Source organism: Mus pahari, chromosome 17 (genome assembly GCF_900095145.1).
Source record: "Mus pahari chromosome 17, PAHARI_EIJ_v1.1, whole genome shotgun sequence".
Taxonomy (NCBI): Eukaryota; Metazoa; Chordata; class Mammalia; order Rodentia; family Muridae; genus Mus; species Mus pahari.
This window is the reverse complement of record NC_034606.1, coordinates 63,014,027-63,034,756: the sequence shown is the minus strand read 5'-3', so window position 1 is coordinate 63,034,756 and position 20,730 is coordinate 63,014,027. Positions and strand designations below refer to the sequence as shown.

At 41.1% G+C, this 20,730-nt stretch overlaps 1 protein-coding gene and 1 pseudogene across 1 annotated transcript; both read right to left on the bottom strand.

The window, feature by feature from the left end:
• Positions 1-4,296: 4,296 nt before the first annotated feature.
• On the bottom strand, positions 4,297-4,856 carry LOC110334557 (annotated as a pseudogene).
• A 14,461-nt stretch (positions 4,857-19,317) lies between these two features.
• LOC110335271 (olfactory receptor 8S1-like) lies at positions 19,318-20,245 on the bottom strand. The gene has a single exon (XM_021217352.1). The coding sequence runs from the start codon at positions 20,242-20,244 to the stop codon at positions 19,318-19,320; it is 927 nt and encodes a 308-aa protein (XP_021073011.1). The 5' UTR covers position 20,245.
• Positions 20,246-20,730: the final 485 nt, after the last annotated feature.

The window sequence follows — 20,730 nt, the reverse complement described above, 5'->3', positions numbered from 1 at the left end:
AAGAAAGGAAGAAAGGAAGAAAGGAAGAAAGAAAGAAAAGAAACCATGGGTATAATGAGACTACTTTTAGTTATCTTTATGACAGTGTAGTAATGAAGTATAAATTAAGTTTTTATGCAAAAGCAGCTGGTGTGTACGGAAGTCCCAGTGACCTCATAGACAGCACACTTCATTTCCCGTCACTGTCTCGGCTGGTTTCAAAGACAATCTGAATCTGTGAGAATAGCTAGACACTTCTTACCCTAGGAAACAGAGTTCCCCCACCTAAACTTTTCCTGTGAGAATTCTGATACCTAAGGATATTTTTGTAATGTCAGCATGGCAACTTGTAAAAGAACAATAAATTAATGACACAATTTTCCTTTGGTTGTCAACTTAATGTCTAGCTTGTATCACAGTGATGAGCTATGATTTCTTACTGTGATATGCGTCCACCTTTAATCTTTTGGCCATTTTGCTTATTTTTGATGTAAAGAGATTTGCTTTTTTTCCTCTGCCATTGTTTGCATTTCCTGCCACTTTAAATACATCCTCCTTTTAATTTTATGAATCTAAACTTCCATGGGTTTCTCAACGTCACCTAAAAAGACTACTTAAAAAAAAAAAATAGCCTACCTTAGTGACTTCCTTTTTCAGCCCACAATTTTTCTTGCTTTAGTCTTAGCCTGAACTGTGCTTTCCCTTCCTGTGGCAAACATGTATTTCTGTTTCCGTCTTTAGACTGTGATACAGACCATCATATAACAACATTCTCAAAGCATCGAGCTCTTTCAGCATCAACAGGCACTCGTTCCGTGCCATTTCAGACCAGACCCGTCATGCTGCTCTGGAAGCCCCCACTTTGTGCCCCTCGACAGCACGGACGCCCAGCAGAAGTCTCGCTAATCTTGTCAAATCTCCTGAATGTTAAGGATGCCCTTCTCAACAGAGCGCATCCTGCAAACCACCGAACACCCTCTGATGCCCTCTGCTTTGGAGAGGATTCAAAGGTACAGCCATTAGCTCAGGGTACTGCTTACCTTCATGGTGTCAATATTATTCTTTTATGATCTGCCACATCATCATGAAAATTTTATTATTTTCTCTTAAACCTTTCTTATGTAAACTTTGTGTCCATGTGGGCCAAAGTACACTGCTCATGGTAACAGTGATACTAAAAATAACTTAAACCCGATTATGGACTGTGTAAGTAAGTCATTGTCCTGGGTGAGCTCCTGCTCACTTGCCCCTTGTAATCTAATTTACCAATATTTCATTTCTGTTTTGTTTCTGTAATCAGTTTCTATGGTAGGCTTCTGCTTAAAAAAAAAAAAAAAGTTTTGTTGTTTATCAGGTTGCTGTGGTTGCAACACTTACATCCTTGCCAGGAATCTTTAAACGGGAAGAAGCTTGCTTCTGATATATTAACAATTCTACCAACCCAGGTTCCAGCCCCTGTTAGATTCAAGTCTAGGTCACCTATGCGCCTGAACAAACACCTACCTTTGTGGTCGGGGAGGTTGGGAGCTCAGAGCCAATGACGGGGAAACACAGGCAGCTGGAGAAGCTACTTCTGAAGGTTCTGTAGAAATGAAAGCAAATGCCTTGAAAGCTACATAATCTAGTCAAGTGGGAGATGTTTTCTGCAAAGACTGGGATATTTCAAAGTGTCTGCACATAAAGCTAGCCTGAAAATCTCTTCTGTTCGGTTTCTTGTTAAAAGGGGCCTCAGTGTAGGATAGGAGCATCAGGCTCTTGGGTGAAGAACGCTGGGGTACCCCGGGGGACCTTTCCCATCCATCTCTGTATCTACATTTTGTATGAGATCGAAGCTACTTCTCTCCTTTGATTTTTCAAGTTATCACAAGGATGTGAGAGAAAAAGTGGCTTTTCTCACACTCGCTGCTTTTAGACATTATTGGAACAAAGAAGTGAGCGAGGGCTAGGTGTGGAAGGTGAGCCACAAGAAGATGGAGAGAGGGTCCTGGAGAGGAGGGCTAACGTTTGGACTGTGGGGACATGGGGAATTAGCATGGGGGTGGACAGCTGGCGGCAGGAAGGCTTGTTTTCTGAGTTGTTCTCTTCTGCACACACTCACACTATTTGTGGTGTGCCTGTGGCGAGCATATTTGAGGGTAGTTTCAGTAACAGCAAAGGTTTAGTGTAGTTTCCTTACTAGGAGATCTGGGCAAACTGGGATATGCGTGGCTCCAACAGCTGAGCATCCATTTCTATACATTTACTGCATTGTGAGGGTCTGCTTTCTTTAATCTTTGCACATTCTGGAGTGAAAGGGTTTATGCCCAGTCTTTAAGGTGTTACTGTCCTCAGTGGGCAGCAGGGAGTAAATAAAGACCTTTCTGATAAGGTGTTTAAGGCAGAGGGTATAAATAGACATTTAGGAAACACGGGGTCACGTGGGTCCTATGCGGAAGAGATGGTCTGCCAGGGTTTGGCAGTGTTCATCTGTAGCTCAGGCATGAAGGATGCTCAGAGGAAGAACAGGGTGAACTGAATGAAGTATAAAGTCATAACGGAGGGGGGCACAAAAGGGGGGCAGTTAGCAGCAGAATTAAAACATAGAAAATACTACAAGGCACAGGGAGATGAGATATTGTCCCCTTACCATCCTCTTGGCGTCTCTTGGAGGAAGTAGCTGCGCGTACTCTGTCTTCCTCATCATGATAGACATTTCGCGGGGGGGGGGGGAATATTCGTATGACGTAATCCCAATCACGGCTGTTTAAAAGACAGGCTCTCACTTTGATCTCAAGTGAGCACAAGACGCTAGAGAAATATAAACTCACGAACTGTTGGTTACCTCACAGAACCATGGTCGTTCTGAGCATCTCAACCTACAGTGGCACTCTGTGTCACAGGACCCTGGAGGGGAAGACAAAGGTGCTGTCTGTGGAGCCGCCTGTATCTGGAACAATAGGCACGCATCTCTCGCAAGCCTTCTCCAGCGGTGTCGGGTGCCCCACCTGACTTAATCTGTGACTTTGAATATTCTTGGAGAAGTACTATTTAAGGAAAAAAAAAAAAGATTCCCCCGAACAGAACCAATGAGAAGGCTCTCTGTGCTTAGGCAGGTACCCGAGGGAAACTGGGCCAGAGGCAGGTTCCCTGAAGTCTGAGCCCAAAGCCAAGCTTGGCTTCCAGTTTCCTGAGAAGTTGGGTTTGGAGGCACAGGGGACAACCCACAGGGCGATATTTGAACCTATGAGCTAAGACAATTATTTAAAGCCTAGAAGTCAAGTCTTATTAGACTGGGGGTGGGCTGGAGAAAGGGAGGCAAGGAAAGGACATAAAGAAAAAGACTCAGCTGGAAAAGGGGCATTTTCTTCATGGCAGCTGGGGTCAGAGTACCCGATGGCCATCAAGGGCATCAAGAGCTGTGTCAGGCTACAGATCCCATATCATTTTCCAGTGCACACCGAGTTTGCTGTACTATTTAATTATTTATTTTTGAATAAGAGTCTCAAGTGTCCCAGGATGGCCTTGAACTCACTATGTTCAAGGATGTCCTTGAGCTTTGGGATGATAGGCGTGTGGCGCCATGCCTTATGAGGCATAGGGGACAGCGCCCAGGGCTTTGTTAATGTTGGCAAGCATTGTGCCAGCTGAACCTCAGCCCCCCAAAGTCTTTATTTTTCTGTCCTGAAAAAGTTATTGACTCTTGAATTTCATTTCAATTATATGATGCATTTTTAAAAAATCACTCAGAATTCATAGTTTTAAAATGTAAATTTATTTTTAATTTCTACTTTATGGGTACAGGCATTTTGCCTGCATGTATAACTGTGCACTAATTCCATGTTTGGTGCCCAAGAAGGCCAGAAGAGGGTGTTGGATCTGAGGCTACGGACTTGTGGTGCTGGGAATTGAACCCACGCTCATGAGGACAGCCAGTACTCTAACCATTGAGCATCTCTCCAGTTCCACATGGAATGTATTTTTAAGTTTGTCAAGCAGGAATAATTCTTGCCTAAAAGCATCCTTGGGTTGAAAGGTATCTAAGATAAGCTTTTTACTATTTGATCAGGAAAGACTCAGTAGTGTCTTAATGGAGTTAATATATAGGTAACCAACACAGAGCAGAAGTCAGTCAATAAAGCATCCGCTTACTCATCTTTTTCTTCAGTGAGAGGTGAGGACCAGGCACAATGAGAGACAGGATTTCAGGACAAACAAGTCATGGCCTTAAAACCATAAAGCTCTCTTATGTGCAAATAAGCTTCATTTATTTATTTATTTATTTGTTTACTTACTTAGTTCTTTCTTTGAAGTTTACTTAATACAACAAATTTTCCAGCTTCACTGAGGTGGCTGACCACCTCCATCACCAAAGCCGCCTCTAAACTGGAACTCAGTTTACTGAGCCAGCCCCAGCTTCAGCTTTCTGGTCAGCTCCAGGGGGTGCAGCACTCCTTCTGTGGGTGTCTCTGTCTGTCTCCCCTCTTGGGACTCTTGCAGGTCGCTCACCCTCTGGACCCTTGGACAGTGGCCTGCCAGTCTCTGGCAGGCTGCCATGAAGGGTGGCAGGCGTGATCTCCAGAGGTGGGTGCAGGCCATGTCAGAGATACTGGATTCCCTCATTCGTACGGTTCCGGTAGAAATGTCTCCAGGCAAACTGCTCCTTCAGGTAGCCTCAAGACTTGAGACTGCATGGCTTTTATTACATGAAGGTTATGCATGTTCTTGTCTGCCAGCTTGGGGTGTTTTGGCACGTGGACATCTTTCTTGGCAACCATCACGCCTTCCTTAAAAAGGAGTTCATAGATGGCAATCTTGTTCTTCTTAGGCATCAAGACCACAGAAGCCCTGAGATGGAGGTTGGAAAGAAGTTTACTTTTTAAAAAAATGTCATTGGGCATCCAATTTACAAACCCACACTTGCTAGGCAAACACTTTACTACTGAACTACAAACTTGGCCTCAGCGTTGTCTTCAGCTGTCAATTTTCAAGTTCAAAGTTAAATCTGGTCTTGACTGATGTTAGAAAAGAAACGTCTCAGTTCTAGAAAGCAAGCTGGTAATAAAAGCATAAAAAAAGATATAAACTATAAATACATATAAATATAAACTACATGTGGTGTAATTCTGGCAGCATTTGTACCATTCTGCTCTTGACCGGTGTGCTGGTTAGGCTTATGCCAAGTTGACATATAAGAGTCATCTGAAAGGAGAGAATTCAGTTGAGAAAATGTCTCCACAAGATCTGCTGTAAGGCATGTTCTTAGTCGTTTATTGGGAAGGGTTTGTACTATGGTGGGTGGGGCCACCTCTGGGCTGGTGGTTCTGGGTTCTTTAAGAAAGAAGGCTCAATAATCCATGTGAGGCAAGCCAGTAAGCAGCACCCCTCCATGACCTCTGCATCAGCTCCTGCCCTCAGGTTCCTGCCCTGCTTGAGCTCCAGTCCTGACTTCCTTCAGTAATGAACTGTGCTATGGAAGTATAAACCAAATAAACCCTCCCCAACTTGCTTTTTGGTCATGGTGTTTTGTTGCAGCAATAGAAACGCTAACTAAGACACTGGCCTGCAGACCCAGAACACGGAGGTAAACAAAGCCAGTGCCTTTGGTGCTTCTGGAAGGTTAGGACTCGATGTTTCTTGGTGATGATCAGAGTCACCCTGTAGACTTAGTGGGGGACAGGCAGAACGAGTGTAAGTAGGGGCTGTATCTTTTCAAAGCTGCCATTTAACCCAGAGCGAGTCCATTTTAGCCAGTCTTTTATGTTCTTATGGAAGATTAAAAAATATAATGCAATCAGGGCTAAAATACACTTGGGAACATTTGATCTAATTTAACTGTTGTTGACTCTAAGTTAGGAAATGAGGTGATTTAAAGTGAGACAGCTGGTAATGATGTGATTTTCACATAGTAAGTTTCTTCTGTTTTAGGTGAGGCAAACATGAAGACTTCGAGGGTTTGATTTGTTAATGGGAAAAGTGTACAGGCTCAGTGATAAGACTGCTCATTAATTTAACCAATATTTGTTTTGTGAATGCATGAAAAAAATGTGCTCGATTTTATGTTTCCTTTGAAAGAAGATAGTACATCAGATGTATAGATTATAGGTTCAGTACCAAGCGGTTCTGTGCAGGTAAATGGGACAATTCCAGGAAAGCATGAACAGTGGAGAGCAAAAATTGACAACGACAGAGTTTTGGGTGCAGTGGCATATCACAGATGGTAGAAAGGGAAAGACAAACAGACTGGGGTGGGCTCGTCTCTGTGCCTAGGAATGACCACCAGGAAGTACAGAAAAAAAAAGTTACCTTTACAATGATATAGCTGGATGTTGGAGGAATGTTCTCCTTACTCTACATCCGTGCTAGCACAAGCTGTCATTTATGCTATTGACCTTAGCCATTCTAATGTGTATAAGTTGAAATCTCAATGTAGTTTTCACTTGCATCTGATGGCTGTGACCATATGGACAAAACCTGTCCTAGGGAAATCCAACAAAACTAGCATGTATCAGAAGACATTCACGAAGTCCTACCCTAGTTCAGGAGCTATTAACAACTGTTGTATGCTAGGAAATTGTGGTGGTTTCAATGAGAATGACACTCATAGATTGATGTGTTTGAATACTTGGTCCTTAGTGGAACTGTTTGGGAAGGATTAGGAGGTGTGGTCTCGGTGAAGGAGGAGCATCATGGGGGCAGATTTTGAAACTTAAAAAGCTTCCTGTTATCCCTAGTGTGCTCTTGGCTTCCTGTTTGTGGTTCATCTATTCTTGTTGCTATGCCTTTATTCTGCCACCATGAACTCCCTTCTCCCTGAGATGGTAATCCCAATTAAATGCTTTATTTTATAAGTTGCCTTGGTCATGGTGTTTTATTAAAGCAGTAGACAAGTTTCTAAGATAGGGAGGGAGAATCAGTTTTCTTCAGGTATGTAGCCCTCAATACACTACCCAGCCTCATGTAGATGGTTCTACATCCATGCATATATGGGCAGTACTAATGGACTCAGTGGGTTAAAAAAAAAAAAGCAAGTAAGAGGGGAGGCAAAAGTGATGGCAGAGGAGACAATGGGGGGGGGGCGGGTGTTGATCAAAGCGTACTGTATGAAATTATCAAACATCTCTTTAATCAATATTTTGTTATTTTAGGATTTATTTACATTTCTCTGTTATTTAGTTAAGGTAATTCCTAAGTATTTTCACTGTTTTTAATGTAATGTAAGCGGTATTTCACTTTCCTGTGGATGGTGTCACCTTCAAGCACAGCCAACTTTAGTATATTGAGTTTGAATCCTGAAAGCTAATTAAATTCGTCACCATTTTCTAGTATTCTTAGGGAGCCTTCCTTGTTTTCTATGTGTGCGGTCAAGGTACCTGAAAACAGATAATTCTACTTCTTCCCTTATGATTATTGTGTGCTTTATTTTCCCCTCCAGTTGCCTTTTCTTCTCCACTCCTGTGGTGGACTGAAGCTGCGTGAGTGAGCACCTGCTCCAGGTACTGAGAACAGGGAAAAATTCAGTTCACACTGAATGTGACCTTTTCTGTCCCTCTTTAAAATATGACCTGTTTTGTGTAGAGGTAATTTACTCTTTAACTTTTTTTGCTCTTTTTTTTTTTTTTCAAGACAGGGTTTCTCTGTGTAGCCCTGGCTGTCCTGGAACTTACTCTGTAGACCAGGATGACCTCAAACTTAGAAATCCACCTGCCTCTGCCTCCCAAGTGCTGGGATTAAAGGCAGGCACCACCACTGCCTGGCTTCACATTTTTTTTAATTACTCATATGAAGCTCTTGGATTTTGCCAAATGCTTTTTATATATCTATTTTGTAGCCTGTACTTGTGGGGTGAAATCTAAAAAAAAAAAATCATGCTAATGATTTTTCAAGACAAATGCTGTGTAGTTCCCACACTGTTTTATAGATTCAGGCCTGTATCTATGTGTCTAGTCTCCACTGACTTTGTTTTTTGACTTAAAATATTTGTCTTTTTATTTGTTTGTGTATTGTTTGTGTTGTGGTGTATGTGTGTATGTGTGGCATGGTGTGCGGTACGTGATGTGTGGTGTGTGGTATGTGGTATGTGGTGTGTGTGTGTGTGTGTGTGTGTGTGTGGTGTGGTATGTGATGTGTGGTGTGTATGTCTGTATGTGTGTGAGGTGTGTGTGTGTGGTGTGTGGCATGTGGTATGTGTGGTGTGTGTGTGGTATGGTGTGTGGTATGTGATGTGTGGTATATGATGTGTGGTATGTGTGTCTGTGTATGTGTGTGAGGTATGTGTGTGTGGTATGTGGTGTGTGTGTGGTGTGGTGTATGTGTGGTGGTGTGTGTGTGTGGTATGTGTGGTGTGTGTGTCTGTGTATGTGTGTGAGGTGTGTATGTGTGGTGTGTGTGTCTATGTATGTGTGTGTGGTGTGGTGTGGTGTGTGGTGTGTGTGGTGTGGTGTGTGTGTGTGTGTGTCTGTGTGTGATGTGATGAGCACATGTGTGGACGTCAGAGAACAGCCTGCAAGAGCTGATTGACCTTGTATAGACCTTGTGTGGGCAACCATGACATGGCTGCTGGGAGATCATGAGTGTAGCTGTCCTGTCTTGTCCAGAAGGCACTCTTTTCCTAGTCCTCACTGACTTCTGGCTCTTGGGATCTTTCTAACATTTCTTCAGAGATGTTCTTTAGACCTTGAGAGGAGATGATGTAATGTCCCATTTATAGCTGAGCACTCCTTAGACACTTGTTATGTGCTTAGGTTACTTGTGTCTGTGTTAACTACAATACAGAGAAACATCTCTGATGAGGTCAGAAAGTCTACATCTCTAGTGCCTGTGAGCTCCCACACTGTGGGCTCTTGGCCAGATCTGGAGTACCAACCATGTGTTAGCTTCATCCCTAGTGCCTGTGAGCTCCCACACTGTGGGCTCTTGGACTCTGAGACTATTTCTTAATAAATGCCTTGGCCATAGCTTTAACTTGTTTCCTGACTCCCTGAGTCCCAGTCTTATTCTCCCTTCTCCTCTCCTCAGCATCTTCCCCAGTGTCTCCCTCAAATCTCTCCTTATTGTCTCCTGAGTCAGCTCCCTGCTGGTTTACCTCCATCTCCCCTGACTTCCCAGGCGATTCTCCCCTTTATTCTCTCACCTTTCCCCAGAACCCTCTTTCTTCCTGCCATTGTCCCACCTCCCATTTCCTGTCTCAGCTCACTGGCCACTGGATTTTTTATTAACAGATGACGTTTAGATTCTTTCTACAATTTATACCTTAAGAAAAGCTTTGGAGAGCCAAATGAAAACCAAAAGATTATGAGATTAGTGGCAATAGAATAGTCCCTTATTTTTTGTTTTTCATGTCTCATACCAGGTGGCTCTTCTGATATGAGAAAGAAATTTTGGGTTTTACCTTAACAAGCATGTGTGGGTAAGAAGGAGAGAGCCATGCTCCAACCCCAAAGCCAGCTTTTAATCTTTTAATTGAATTGGGACCACATAAAGGCCATTTGTCACTTATGTCTATAGAGGGCAGCAGAGAAGAGCTGGAGGTGGTTGATACCACTTGGCCGATTTCCTTTTTCTTTTTCTCTTGATGGTCCGTTCTTTTCCCTCAGCTGCTTCACCTGTCCAGGGGTCCCCGGCTTCCTTAGTTGGATGCTTTTATTCTCCTGGAGAGAGAAAAGCAAAACCCTGCCCCACCCTAACGCTGGAGGGTTCCTTTTTGGCAGGTTATATCTTTTCTAGGGGAAAATTTGTTTTGTTTGCTTGTTTGTTTTTTGTTTTTGTTTTTGTTTTGGCAACAGAAAAAAATATTATCTTTTAATTGAAATTAAAAGCAATCCTTTTGAAAATTTGAAACTGAGTATACCTTAGTATCTGTGGATGAATACACCTGTATTCCTTGTTCTCTTTATATAAACTGAAGGTTTAAGAGGAGTATTTATGTTTTAGATAACAAAGATAGTCTCAGCCTGCCTTCTGCAAGTGGCTTTTTATTTTGTTTTTATTTTTTGACTTTTAAATTTAGATAACTGTGATTCCTGTGCACCCGTCTCTGCCTCCCTAGTGTTGGGTTTAAAGGCGTGAGCCTCCCAAGGGCTGGAATTAAAGATGTGAACCATCACCGCCCAGCTATGGATACTGTATAAGACTTATTCTCATAGGGTTCACCTGCTTTAATTTGGTTCTCCATTTCCCTTTATTTTTAATGTTGGGGTAAACTTACAGTTTTTTCAAATGTGGAATCTCTCATTCTTGCTGATTTATTTTGAATTTGTTCCTTGGAAAATTTTAGTATTCTAGCCTTAGTTAGTCATGATGCCAATGAGTCCACTATTTCATTATTTTCAGACATTTTGCCTGCCTTGTCTGTATGAGCTATATAAAATGTGATGTTCTTGCTAGGTTTTGCTAGGTTTTGCATTTCCATTCCTGATTCCCATGACCTTTGCCATTTATCTGCCAGTTAGTGGTTTTTCCATTGCACACTCAGCATAAATCGGAGCGGATAGAGCGTTCCCCTTTGCTTTCCTAGGCTTGTCTTAGAGCCAACAGTGCTGCACTGACTTTGTGGTTCCTTCCTCAGTGATGGCCATTCCATCTCCTGGTCTATAGGCTGCAACTTTCAATTAGTTTTGGTTCCATCAGATGTTGAGAAACCATCAGGAAACCATGTGTTAGCCATGTTGTGACCATTCTGTTGGGCCTCACAGTTCGATAGGTGCCTCTCTGGGGAGGAGGCTTGAGTGGTTTAGGAATGGAGATCGTAGGTGACTGAGCGATTTTCTCAGTGTGGGAAGGCACAGACACCTTTGTTACCACATCCTGGTCATGAAGGAATTCAGATAGATACCAGTTCTACAGTAATACCTTTCCTTCTATGGCTAAGCCTGTGAAGGACTCTGCCTTTGAACAGATCCAATCCGTCATTGTAAGATGTGTTCTTATGACCATGGGGCAGTTGGCTCAGTCTTTATAAGTTGGTTTGTACCTAAGGACCAAGCTGTCTGATGAACTATTGTTTCTCCTCATTCAGGAGGATTCTTCTGTTTGAATCTAGTCTTTATCAATTTTGACGGTATCCACAGCGTCCCTTCTCTCGTGGAAACAAAGACAAACCCTCATACCCAATGTAATATATACCCTGGTCTCCACTCTGAGATCAACATGTCTTTAAAAGATTCAAGATTATTCAATTCAATGTTTTTTTCCCTACTATCCGATGTCTCCCTATGGCTGTTGTTCCTTTCTCCTTAGTGTTTAAAAAATTTAAAGTTAATAAAGAAGTATGTAACCTATCTCTGAGGATCTTTCTTACTCTCGTTTATGAAGCAAGTCTTTTAAAGTATGATTAGGTCTTTCTATAATTGTTAGTCCTGTAGGATTGTGTAGCATACCTGTAATATGCTTTATGTTGTAATATGAAAAATATGTTTCATTTTACTAAAGACACATGCTGGAGCATTACCACTCTTAATTTGTACAGGTATCCCCATGACTTCTAGTAAGCGTATAATTATAGAATCAACCTTTTCAGAACTTAAAGCAATTGCCCATTGAAATTCTGCATATACATCTATGGTATGATGCATACACTTTAATTTTCCAAACTCTGCAAAATTAAACACATATATTTTTCACATTTCATTTGTTTGGGCTACTTCGTGTAGGTAATGGAGTTTGGTTATACAAAGAATAGGTAGGATATTTCCTCATAATTTCCTTGGCATGTTGGCAAGTGATATAAAAATATTTATTTAAATATTTACTGTTAACATTGTGCTTCTTAAGAAATTCTGAGGTTTTTGGCACATTTATTATTAAGAGCTGATCAATTTCATTATTACTTTGTGCTAGAGTAGGTCTTGGTAGACCCATCTGGGATCTGATATGAGTTATATACAATAAATGATTTCTATTTCTGATTACTTGTTGTAGCTGAATAAATAGCAAAGCTAATTCTGAAATCATCTGGAGTAAGTTCAATGGTTTCAATATGTAAAACAACTCTTTCTGCATATTGAGAGTCAGTAATTATATTAAGAGGTTGCGGAAAATCTAATAATACCATAATAATGGCACACAGCTCTGAGTTTTGAACCAAGTCATAAAGGCTTTGAGCCACTTTACTTATTTTTCCTGACTTACAACCCGCCTTTCCTGATTTATTTGCACCAGTATAGAATGTAGGGGCTCCAGGAATTGGTGTCCTTTTTACTATACAAACACAGGGGGATTCCATGGGCTGGTAGATTCTTTACTGTGTTGAACATTTAGCTGCTCCTGTACTATACAAGGGAGAATCCAATTAGTTCTTTTTATAAACTGATGTCTCTGGCTTTGGGGATATTTGTTGTTAATCTCTCCCCCAAAATTACTGCAAACTCTTTGCCAGTGTTCATTTTATGCCCATAATGAGGCAATTTCATCATAGTGAAAGTTACCACAATTTCTGCAGGGTCTATTCCTGCTAATTGAGGAAGTTTAATTTTTCCTTTCAGAATCAATCCAGAATCTTTTCTGCATAGGACTTTAATCCTTTACTCTGTGTGCTACAAATATCCATTCTAATATATTATCTTCTCTCTGCATAAGAATTCCTGTGAGAGAGTGAGTAGAGAGCAAAATAACTAAAATATAATCCAGCTTTGGATCCAAACAGTCCACATGTGCATCCTGTAATTTCTTCTCTACCAGAGCTAATTCTCTCTCAGTCTCAGCTGATAATTTATTTATTTACTTATTTATTTTGGTTTATTTAAATCCTTATCACTTTGTAAGGTTTGAAAAAAAATACTTAGCTCTTGAGTAGTTAATACAGTTATGGTCCATAACCAGTTAATATCTCCCAGTAAGTTTTAAAAATCATTCAGAGTTTGTAACTGATTTCTCCTGATTTGTACTTTCTGTGGTCATATTTTCTGTAGACTTATCTTATATCCTAGATAATTAACAAAATCTCCTCTTTGTATTTTTCAGGAGCAATTTGTAAATCCCAGAAAGGCACATTTTTCTTTACTTCATTGAACTTTTTTTCTAAGGTATGTGCATCTGAATTAGCCAGTAAGATAGCATCCATATAATGGTAAATTTTAGATTGAGGAAACTGTTTATGAATTATATATAATGGCTGTTCAACAAAATGTTGGCACAAGGTAGGACTTTAATATTCATTGTGGTAAAGACTTTTCAACAATATCTCTTTATTTGGTAACTATTACTAAAAGTAGGTACTGAAAAACAAAACTTTCCCTATCATGCTCATGCAAAGGGATTGCAAAAGTACAATCTTTTAAATCAACTATTATCAAAGGCCACCACTTAGGCAGCAGAGAAGGCTGTGAAGAGCATGTTGGCTGAATCATCTTATTTATGGTCCTTAAACCTGTTTAACATCCTCCAATTTCCTGATTTGATTTTTATAACAAAGGCAGGGGAATCCCATGGGTTGGTAAATTCTTCAGTGTATTGAACATTTAGCTGTTTCTATACCAGCTGTTCTAGTACCTCTAATTTTCTGATGTCAAAGGCCATTTTTACACCCACACAGTTTTGTCAGTTAGCTATTTTAAAGATAGGGTAATTGGTATCTTAAAAGACGAATTCCTGTTATGTCTAGCATGAGAACAACCTTGATAGTCTGTGTCTGTTCTTGATAATTTCTTTTAATGTTTTTTTTTTCCTCAGAATTCTTTATTTTGCGGTTTGTTTTCCATTGCTGCAACAAATAAATTCATGGGTATATTAGCCACGTATAGCTTTAATTTTTTCTATTTGTCCTTCTGTCCTGTTACACCACATCCAATCTTGCATTTTCTTTTACCTGTGATAACATTCCAATCCCTAGATGCTGAATATTTACCTCCTGAAGAGGCCAACTAGATGCCAATATATTGGGTGAAATTATTGTTACATCTGCTCCTTCATCTACTAAACTTTATTTCAATTTCAGTGCCATTTAGGGTGTTTCCCAATGACACTGAAATTTCTAATCCATTCATCTATTGGTTCTGATTTTGCCTTTAAAGTTCTAATTGCCCCTTTGCATTCTGAATTAGATTTTTCAAAATTAGAATTTTCTGAATTAGAATTTTTAAAAGCCAAAGGTTCAATTAATGTTTGTGTAATTCTGAATCTGATAGTACTTTATTTACAGCTGAAGTCAATCTTTGCACAAAATCAGACTTCTTTTGGGCCTTGCATAATTTTAATAAGTGACTCAGACCTCCTTTCTGATTCTTTAACCTTGTCCCAAGCATGTAAAACTGCTAAATGACACAGTACCAAGGTTTGATCACCAAGCTGCCTCTGTAACTCAGCAGATTGACCTCCACTCAGCAACTGATCTTGGGAAATATTAATACCTCCAGTCATATTTAATTGTTATATGACTCTAGATTCCTTTTTTCACCATGTTTTCCATTGTAACTGAGGACTACCTTCCAATATTGCTGTTACCAAATCTTTCTAGTCTTGTGAGACAATTCTGTCTGAGTTGGCCATGAATTTAATATCTGCTTTGCATAGGGTGAATGCACACCATATGAAACGATTGCTTCCTTAAATCTCCTCAAATCTAATATGTCTATAGTATTCCATTTAATTTCTTTATAGCCTTGGGGGTGCCTATCATCTGGTAGTATTTTTTGTATAGTAGCTGGATAAAATAAGGCTGGTTTTCTAACAACCTTGGGCTGCTCCTCTTCAATTTCTTCATGCAGTGGTGCAGTCAGTTCTTGCCTAAATTCCTCTGCCTGTATCTGAGTATTTTTCTCATCTTCATGTATAAGTCTTTCTAAGGCTTGTGCCATGGGTTGGACTCAGTCGGTCCCTCAACCCAGGGGAGAAATTTGGGTCCCGGTACTCAGGTGGGTAAGGAGTCAGCAAGTGACAAACAGACACGAACACAAGACAGTGTTGAATCTGAATGTAATTTCTTAAAGCTAGCATCAGACTTATATTACAGAAGAAAACAAGGAAGTCAAGTGACACATCAGCCAAGGTACATTGAAGTTATCCAATGCATCATGACACAAAACAGAGAAATGCATATGTAAAGGCTAACAGGAACCAGGCAGTGTTTACAACTGAGATAAAAATCAGCCCTACCTAAGGTCAGCTTATTCTTAGAAGCCAGGGGCAAGAGCTTCATCCCCTAGCCATAGTTCCAATTCTAGTCTATTGTATAATCCACCTTCTCCCTAGGCCATTGTAAATTCCTGTATATGGGAGTGACCCAGCTGTTATTCTAAGTATTTACTCTAGTTCCTTCTTAAACCATAACCACCTTATTTCTACTATTATGTAATGTAGTATGCCATACCTGACTGTAATGAGAATTCTAAGTTTACTTGGTTGAACTTGCTCTGAGATTTCTAACTCTTATCCAGTAAACTGCAATACCTGATTTCTTTTACTATCTATCAGCACCAGAGGCATTTTGTCTGAATAAGTAACATTCTTATGAAATTTAAAACCCAAGGTCGGCTCAATGATTGCCTAGGATATTGGGACACTGGTGGAGGCCAGGAAGCAATGTACAATCTAACTTAGCTATTTGTTAAATCATTCCTTGGAGGTACTTATAATAAAACAATACTGAAAGAAAGCACACGAAACCCTTCACTGACTGTTGCAAGGACATATCTGGACCACATCCATGTTATGGGATGCCAAAGACTCCAGGAGACCAGTTTCTGTGAAACTTTTTGCCTCATAACTGTGACCAAGTTTTTGGACTTGTCACGTAGACTCTACTGGAGTGGGTGTGGCAGGCTTGTACCTTATCAATTCACTTTTCATATTTGGCACAAAAAATACTGTGGCTATTAAGGATAAGATATGAATCACCAGACTGATAGGAATGATAATCAGCATTATGTCACTTATCTTTTCATTTTCTGCTTCTATTTTCAAGCCATCTGAAGTAGCACTGTACAGCGCCTTGTATTATGGTATTTCTCATCCTTAACTCTCTCCTTGAAGACTTCCCAGGTGACTTACCAAATCTACTGGCTTCTCAGTTTTTCTGCTGCAGGCATGATTTCTTGGTTACCAATGAAGACTCTGGAGCCAGATGCTGGGGTAAAAGCCTGCTGCCTGGGAGAGGCAGAGAAAGCACCCAGCTGACCTCCCTCTACAGTCGATGTCCCACAGGAAGCTCTATGTCTCTCTCTACCCATCCTTCTGACTTCCTCTTACTCTTTTGGGTTTTTTTCTACATTCATTCCCTTTCAACTGGTTCCTTGCTGCGCCTCTTGACCTATGGTTGACTTTATTTAACCCTGTTTACAGTAAACAAAAAGCTCTTGGATTAAAGACACGTATTAGGGCTGAGCCACACCATACCTAGGAACTGGTCTTTCTGGTAAATAACACAATCTGGAGTTCACAGTGTGATCAAATATCCTGCAACACCATCTTTGCTTGGCATTGTAGTGGTTTAGTTGTTACTGTAATGGATTTAGTTGTTCTGTTGAATGTCAGTTGGCCTGAATCTGTTTTATAAATATTGCTAAAATTTTAGCTAGTGGACTTTAATCAACACACACACACACACACATATGTTTATATACATGTATATACATATATATACATATAGATTCGTAAATAGAATCTGTTCAGTCTGTATGCTCCCTGTATGTAATTTTTCAGGTCTGATCACTTGGTATTGGATAACCAGCTGATGTGTTCTTCCCCAGGGAAGACTATTCTTCTGCCTTGCAGAATCCCTTAGTTGCCTGTAGTTTTTTTGTGTAGAGCCCTCATGGTCTCTCCCTCATTCAATTGTTTTCTGAAGGAAAATATTTTTATGAAAGAAAGAATGACTTGAGTTTATATTAAGCAGCTCAGATAAAAAAAAACAATTGTTAACTTTAATAATAATAAGAATTAGATAATAATATGAACATTTAATTCTTTTTTTTTTGTTTTGTTTTTGTTTTTGAGAAAGGGTTTCTCTGTATAGCCCTGGCTGTCCTGGAACTCACTCAAACTCAGAAATCTGCCTGCCTCTGCCTCCCAAGTGCTGGGATTAAAGGCGTGTGCTGCCATTGCCCAGCAAACATTTGACTCCTAATAAGAATCAGGAGGCAGTGTGGAGACTTGGCTCAGCTGTTAGATGTGCATACTCTCATACTGTTCTTGTAGAGGACCTGGATTCCATTCCAACTCTCATATCAGGGGGGCTCACAACCTCCCATAACTGTAACTCCAGGGGGTCCTAATCCATATGGTCTCTATGGAACTGCATTCATGTTCCTACCCCCCACCTAATACACACATAGTACTCATAGTTTAAAAAAAAAAGTAAAAATATTTAAAAGAATTTATCAGGTGAATATATGATTATTTCATTTAACCTACCAGTTTTAAGAATCAAATCAGTAATACATTCCACCTGGTTATGGGCTAGTCATCTTTCAGTAACACTTTTGAATTAAGTGAATTAATATTTTATTTAGAATTGCTGTTCAATATAGTCATTTGAGACTATTGATTTTTTTCCCCCAGATTTTGAACAATAATTACTTTAGTCCTGAAATGTATAAGGTTCATTATTCTATTCTGGACAAGGTAAATAGCATTAACATTTAGTCACAGTAACTTGAAGAATTAGCAGTGCATCTGCTCTTTTGAATATTTTATTTCTATTTTACTTTATTATTTTATTTTATGTGTGAAAGGTCCTTGCTGTGAAGCTCAGTTAGTGACCAACTCATGATCCTCCTGCCTCAGCTTGCTGTGAGCTGAGGTTATAGGTGTGCACCATGACACCCAGCTTCTTTGACCCCAACTCCAATCTAATGGCTCACTTTCATTCTCTATTTATCTCCATTCCTTTCCTCTATCTCTTTGGAGATAGGGAGGGAGAGAGGGTCTTGCTGTGTAGTCCATGTTAGCTTCCAACCTGCAGTCCTGCCTTAGTCTTTCAAGAGTCAAGAGTACAGGTTTGCACCACTACCCCTGGCTAATGTTTATTCTTTATCTCAGTGGTTTATAATTGGTTTCTCCATTTTTTTTTTCTTGAATGCCATCTCTATAATATGCCAAATTTTATAATTTAAAAAAAAGAACTGGCACATAGATTACTTTTTAATACTTTGTTAATTTCACTTTTAGTTATGTCTCTAGTTCTGTTTTTATTATATTTAGCTTGTTCTTCATTTTTTGGTGTATGTGTAAAGATAATGCTCACCTGTGTGTGGTTATGTGTGCTTCTGTATATGTGTGTGAGGGGCCCAGAGTGTAATTGGGTGTAATTCTTTATGAGCTATCTACCTTGTTTTTTGAGGCAGGGTCTCCTCACTATGACCTGGGGCCCTCTGGCTGGTTAGACTGGCCATAGACAGGCTTCAGGGGTCTGTCTCTTTCCAATTCCCTGGAGCTAAGATTATAAGTGTGCACTGCCATGCCCAGCTTTTTATGTGGGTACCAGGGATTGAACTCAGGTTTTTGTGCTTGCAAGCATGTTACAGACAGAGCTATCCTAAGAATTCCCCTGACTTCTGAAATAGAGTCTCAAGCAGCTGAAAATGGCCTTGAACTTGCTGCCTAGGTCAATGTGGCTTTGAGCTTGTAATTCTCTTGTGCTCTTGAGGGGAGAGATGACAGGTGTGTGGCATTGTGCTCAGCGTGTGAGGTGTTGAGGATCAAACCCAAGGCTTTGTGAATGCTAGGCAGGTACTCTTATCAACTGAGCCACGCCCTGGCCTCAGGTTTTGTTATCTGTTCATAGTTTGGACTTGAATAGGTCGACATTTTAGCTTTTGGTTATTAATAGGTACTTAATGATATATTTTGTCTTTTCTGAAGACTTTGTTGCAGTGCTGCATAGCTTCAGCTTGCAGTATTCATGTGTCCACTATACTCTACATGCAGTTTTGAGCTTTTGACATAGGATTTTCTTTCATTTTTTTAAAGTTGTCATTAGAAAATTCATTAATTCTTCACAGTTAGATTCAGAATATCCTGAGGTGACAATTACATCTCCCCTGCCTTTCTCTCTCTCTCTCTCCCTCCCTCCCTCCCTCCCTCCCTCCCTCCCTCCCTTCTCCTCCTCCTTCTTTTTGGTGGGAGCAAGGGAGCTCTGAACCTAGAGCCCTGTACTTACTGTGCCATGTTCCCAACGACCATCTGTCCACCTCTTTTATTTTGCTGTCACATTATTCTACTCTGTGAGAAACTATCTTCATATTCTCTTCCAGCCAAGAGACTTTCTAAATAAAAGGCCAAAATCAAGACAAGCCCACTATACCTTGGAATGATGAGATTAGATGTTCAGGCAAGTCCCAGAAGAGACCCCCTCATCCCGCAAAATATTTGACACTGTGTGATTGAAGGATGCATGATAAAATTAGGCAGTTTTACATAGTTTGCTACCTAAAGCAAATACTTTCTCAGGGTCCTCTGCACAGCTGCCTTCACCTCCTTGTTCTTCAGGCTGTAGATGAGGGGATTCAGCATGGGCGTGACTGCGCTGTATTGCAAAGATAAGAGCAAGTCCAGAGAAGATCCAGAAGGCGGCATGAGATAGCAAAGAAAGCCAGACCCAAAGAACAAGGTCACCGCGGCGAGGTGGGAGGAGCAGGTGGAGAAGGCCTTGCTCCTCCCCGTGGTGGAACTGATGCTCAAGATGGCGGAGACAATACGGGCATAGGAGAAGAAGATGGGGATAAAGGTTCCCAGCCCGTGCAGTAAGCTGGCGCAAAGCAGGACAACGACAGTGATGGAGATATCGGAACAGGACAGGGGGAAAAGGGCAGGCAGCTCACAGGTGTAGTGGTGAATGGTTTGAGCCCCACAGAAGTCCAGGTTGACAGCCAAGAGCACGATGATGGTTGCGTTGAGAGAGGCCACGCCCCATGAGATGACCACAAGCCTTACACACAACTCATTTCTCATCACCTGGCCGTAGAGCAGGGGATGGCAGATGGCAGCATAGCGGTCATAAGCCATGACGGAGAGTAGGCAGGCTTCAGTACCAGAAGAAAAAAACACAAAGAAGACCTGAGCCAGGCAGCCCTCTATTGAGATGGTTTTCTTCGCTGACAGGAGGTCCTTCAGCAGCTTTGGTACCGTGACAGTTGAGAAGCAGAGATCTACGAACGACAGGTTGCTTAAGAAGAAGTACATGGGCGTGTGGAGGTGGGAGTCAGCCATGATCACCAGCAGCATCGTCAGGTTCCCTGTCATGGTGAGGATGTAAATCCCCAGGAACAGCGCAAAAAGTAGAGCCTGGATCAGGGGGTCGTCAGAGAGCCCGGTGAGAACGAACTCCGTGATGACGCTGTGGTTGCTCCAGGCCATTAGTGCTTATTTCCTTGGAATAAAGTGGAAAGCAGGGTGAGGTTTCCTGTGCTTTTTTTTTTTTTTTTAAATTGGATATTTTCTTTATTTACTTTTCAAATGTTATCCCCGTTCCTGGTTTCCCCTCTGAAAAACACCCTCCCTCTATCCCCTCCCCTCTCCCCCTGCTCACCAATCTACCCACTCCTGCTTCCTGATCCTGGCATTCCCCCACACTGGGGCATAGAGCCTTCACGGGACCAAGGGCCTCTCCTTCCATTGATGACCGACTAGGCCATCCTCTGCTACATATGCAGCTGGAGCCATGGGTCCTACTATGTGTACTCTTTGGTTGGTGGTTTAGTCCCTGGGACCTCTGGGAGTACTGGCTAGCTCATATTGTTGTTCCTCCTATGGGGCTGCAAACCCCTTCAGATCCTTAGGTTCTTTTCTTTAGCTCCTTCATTGGGAACCCTGTGCTGCGACCAATGGATGGCTGTGAGCATC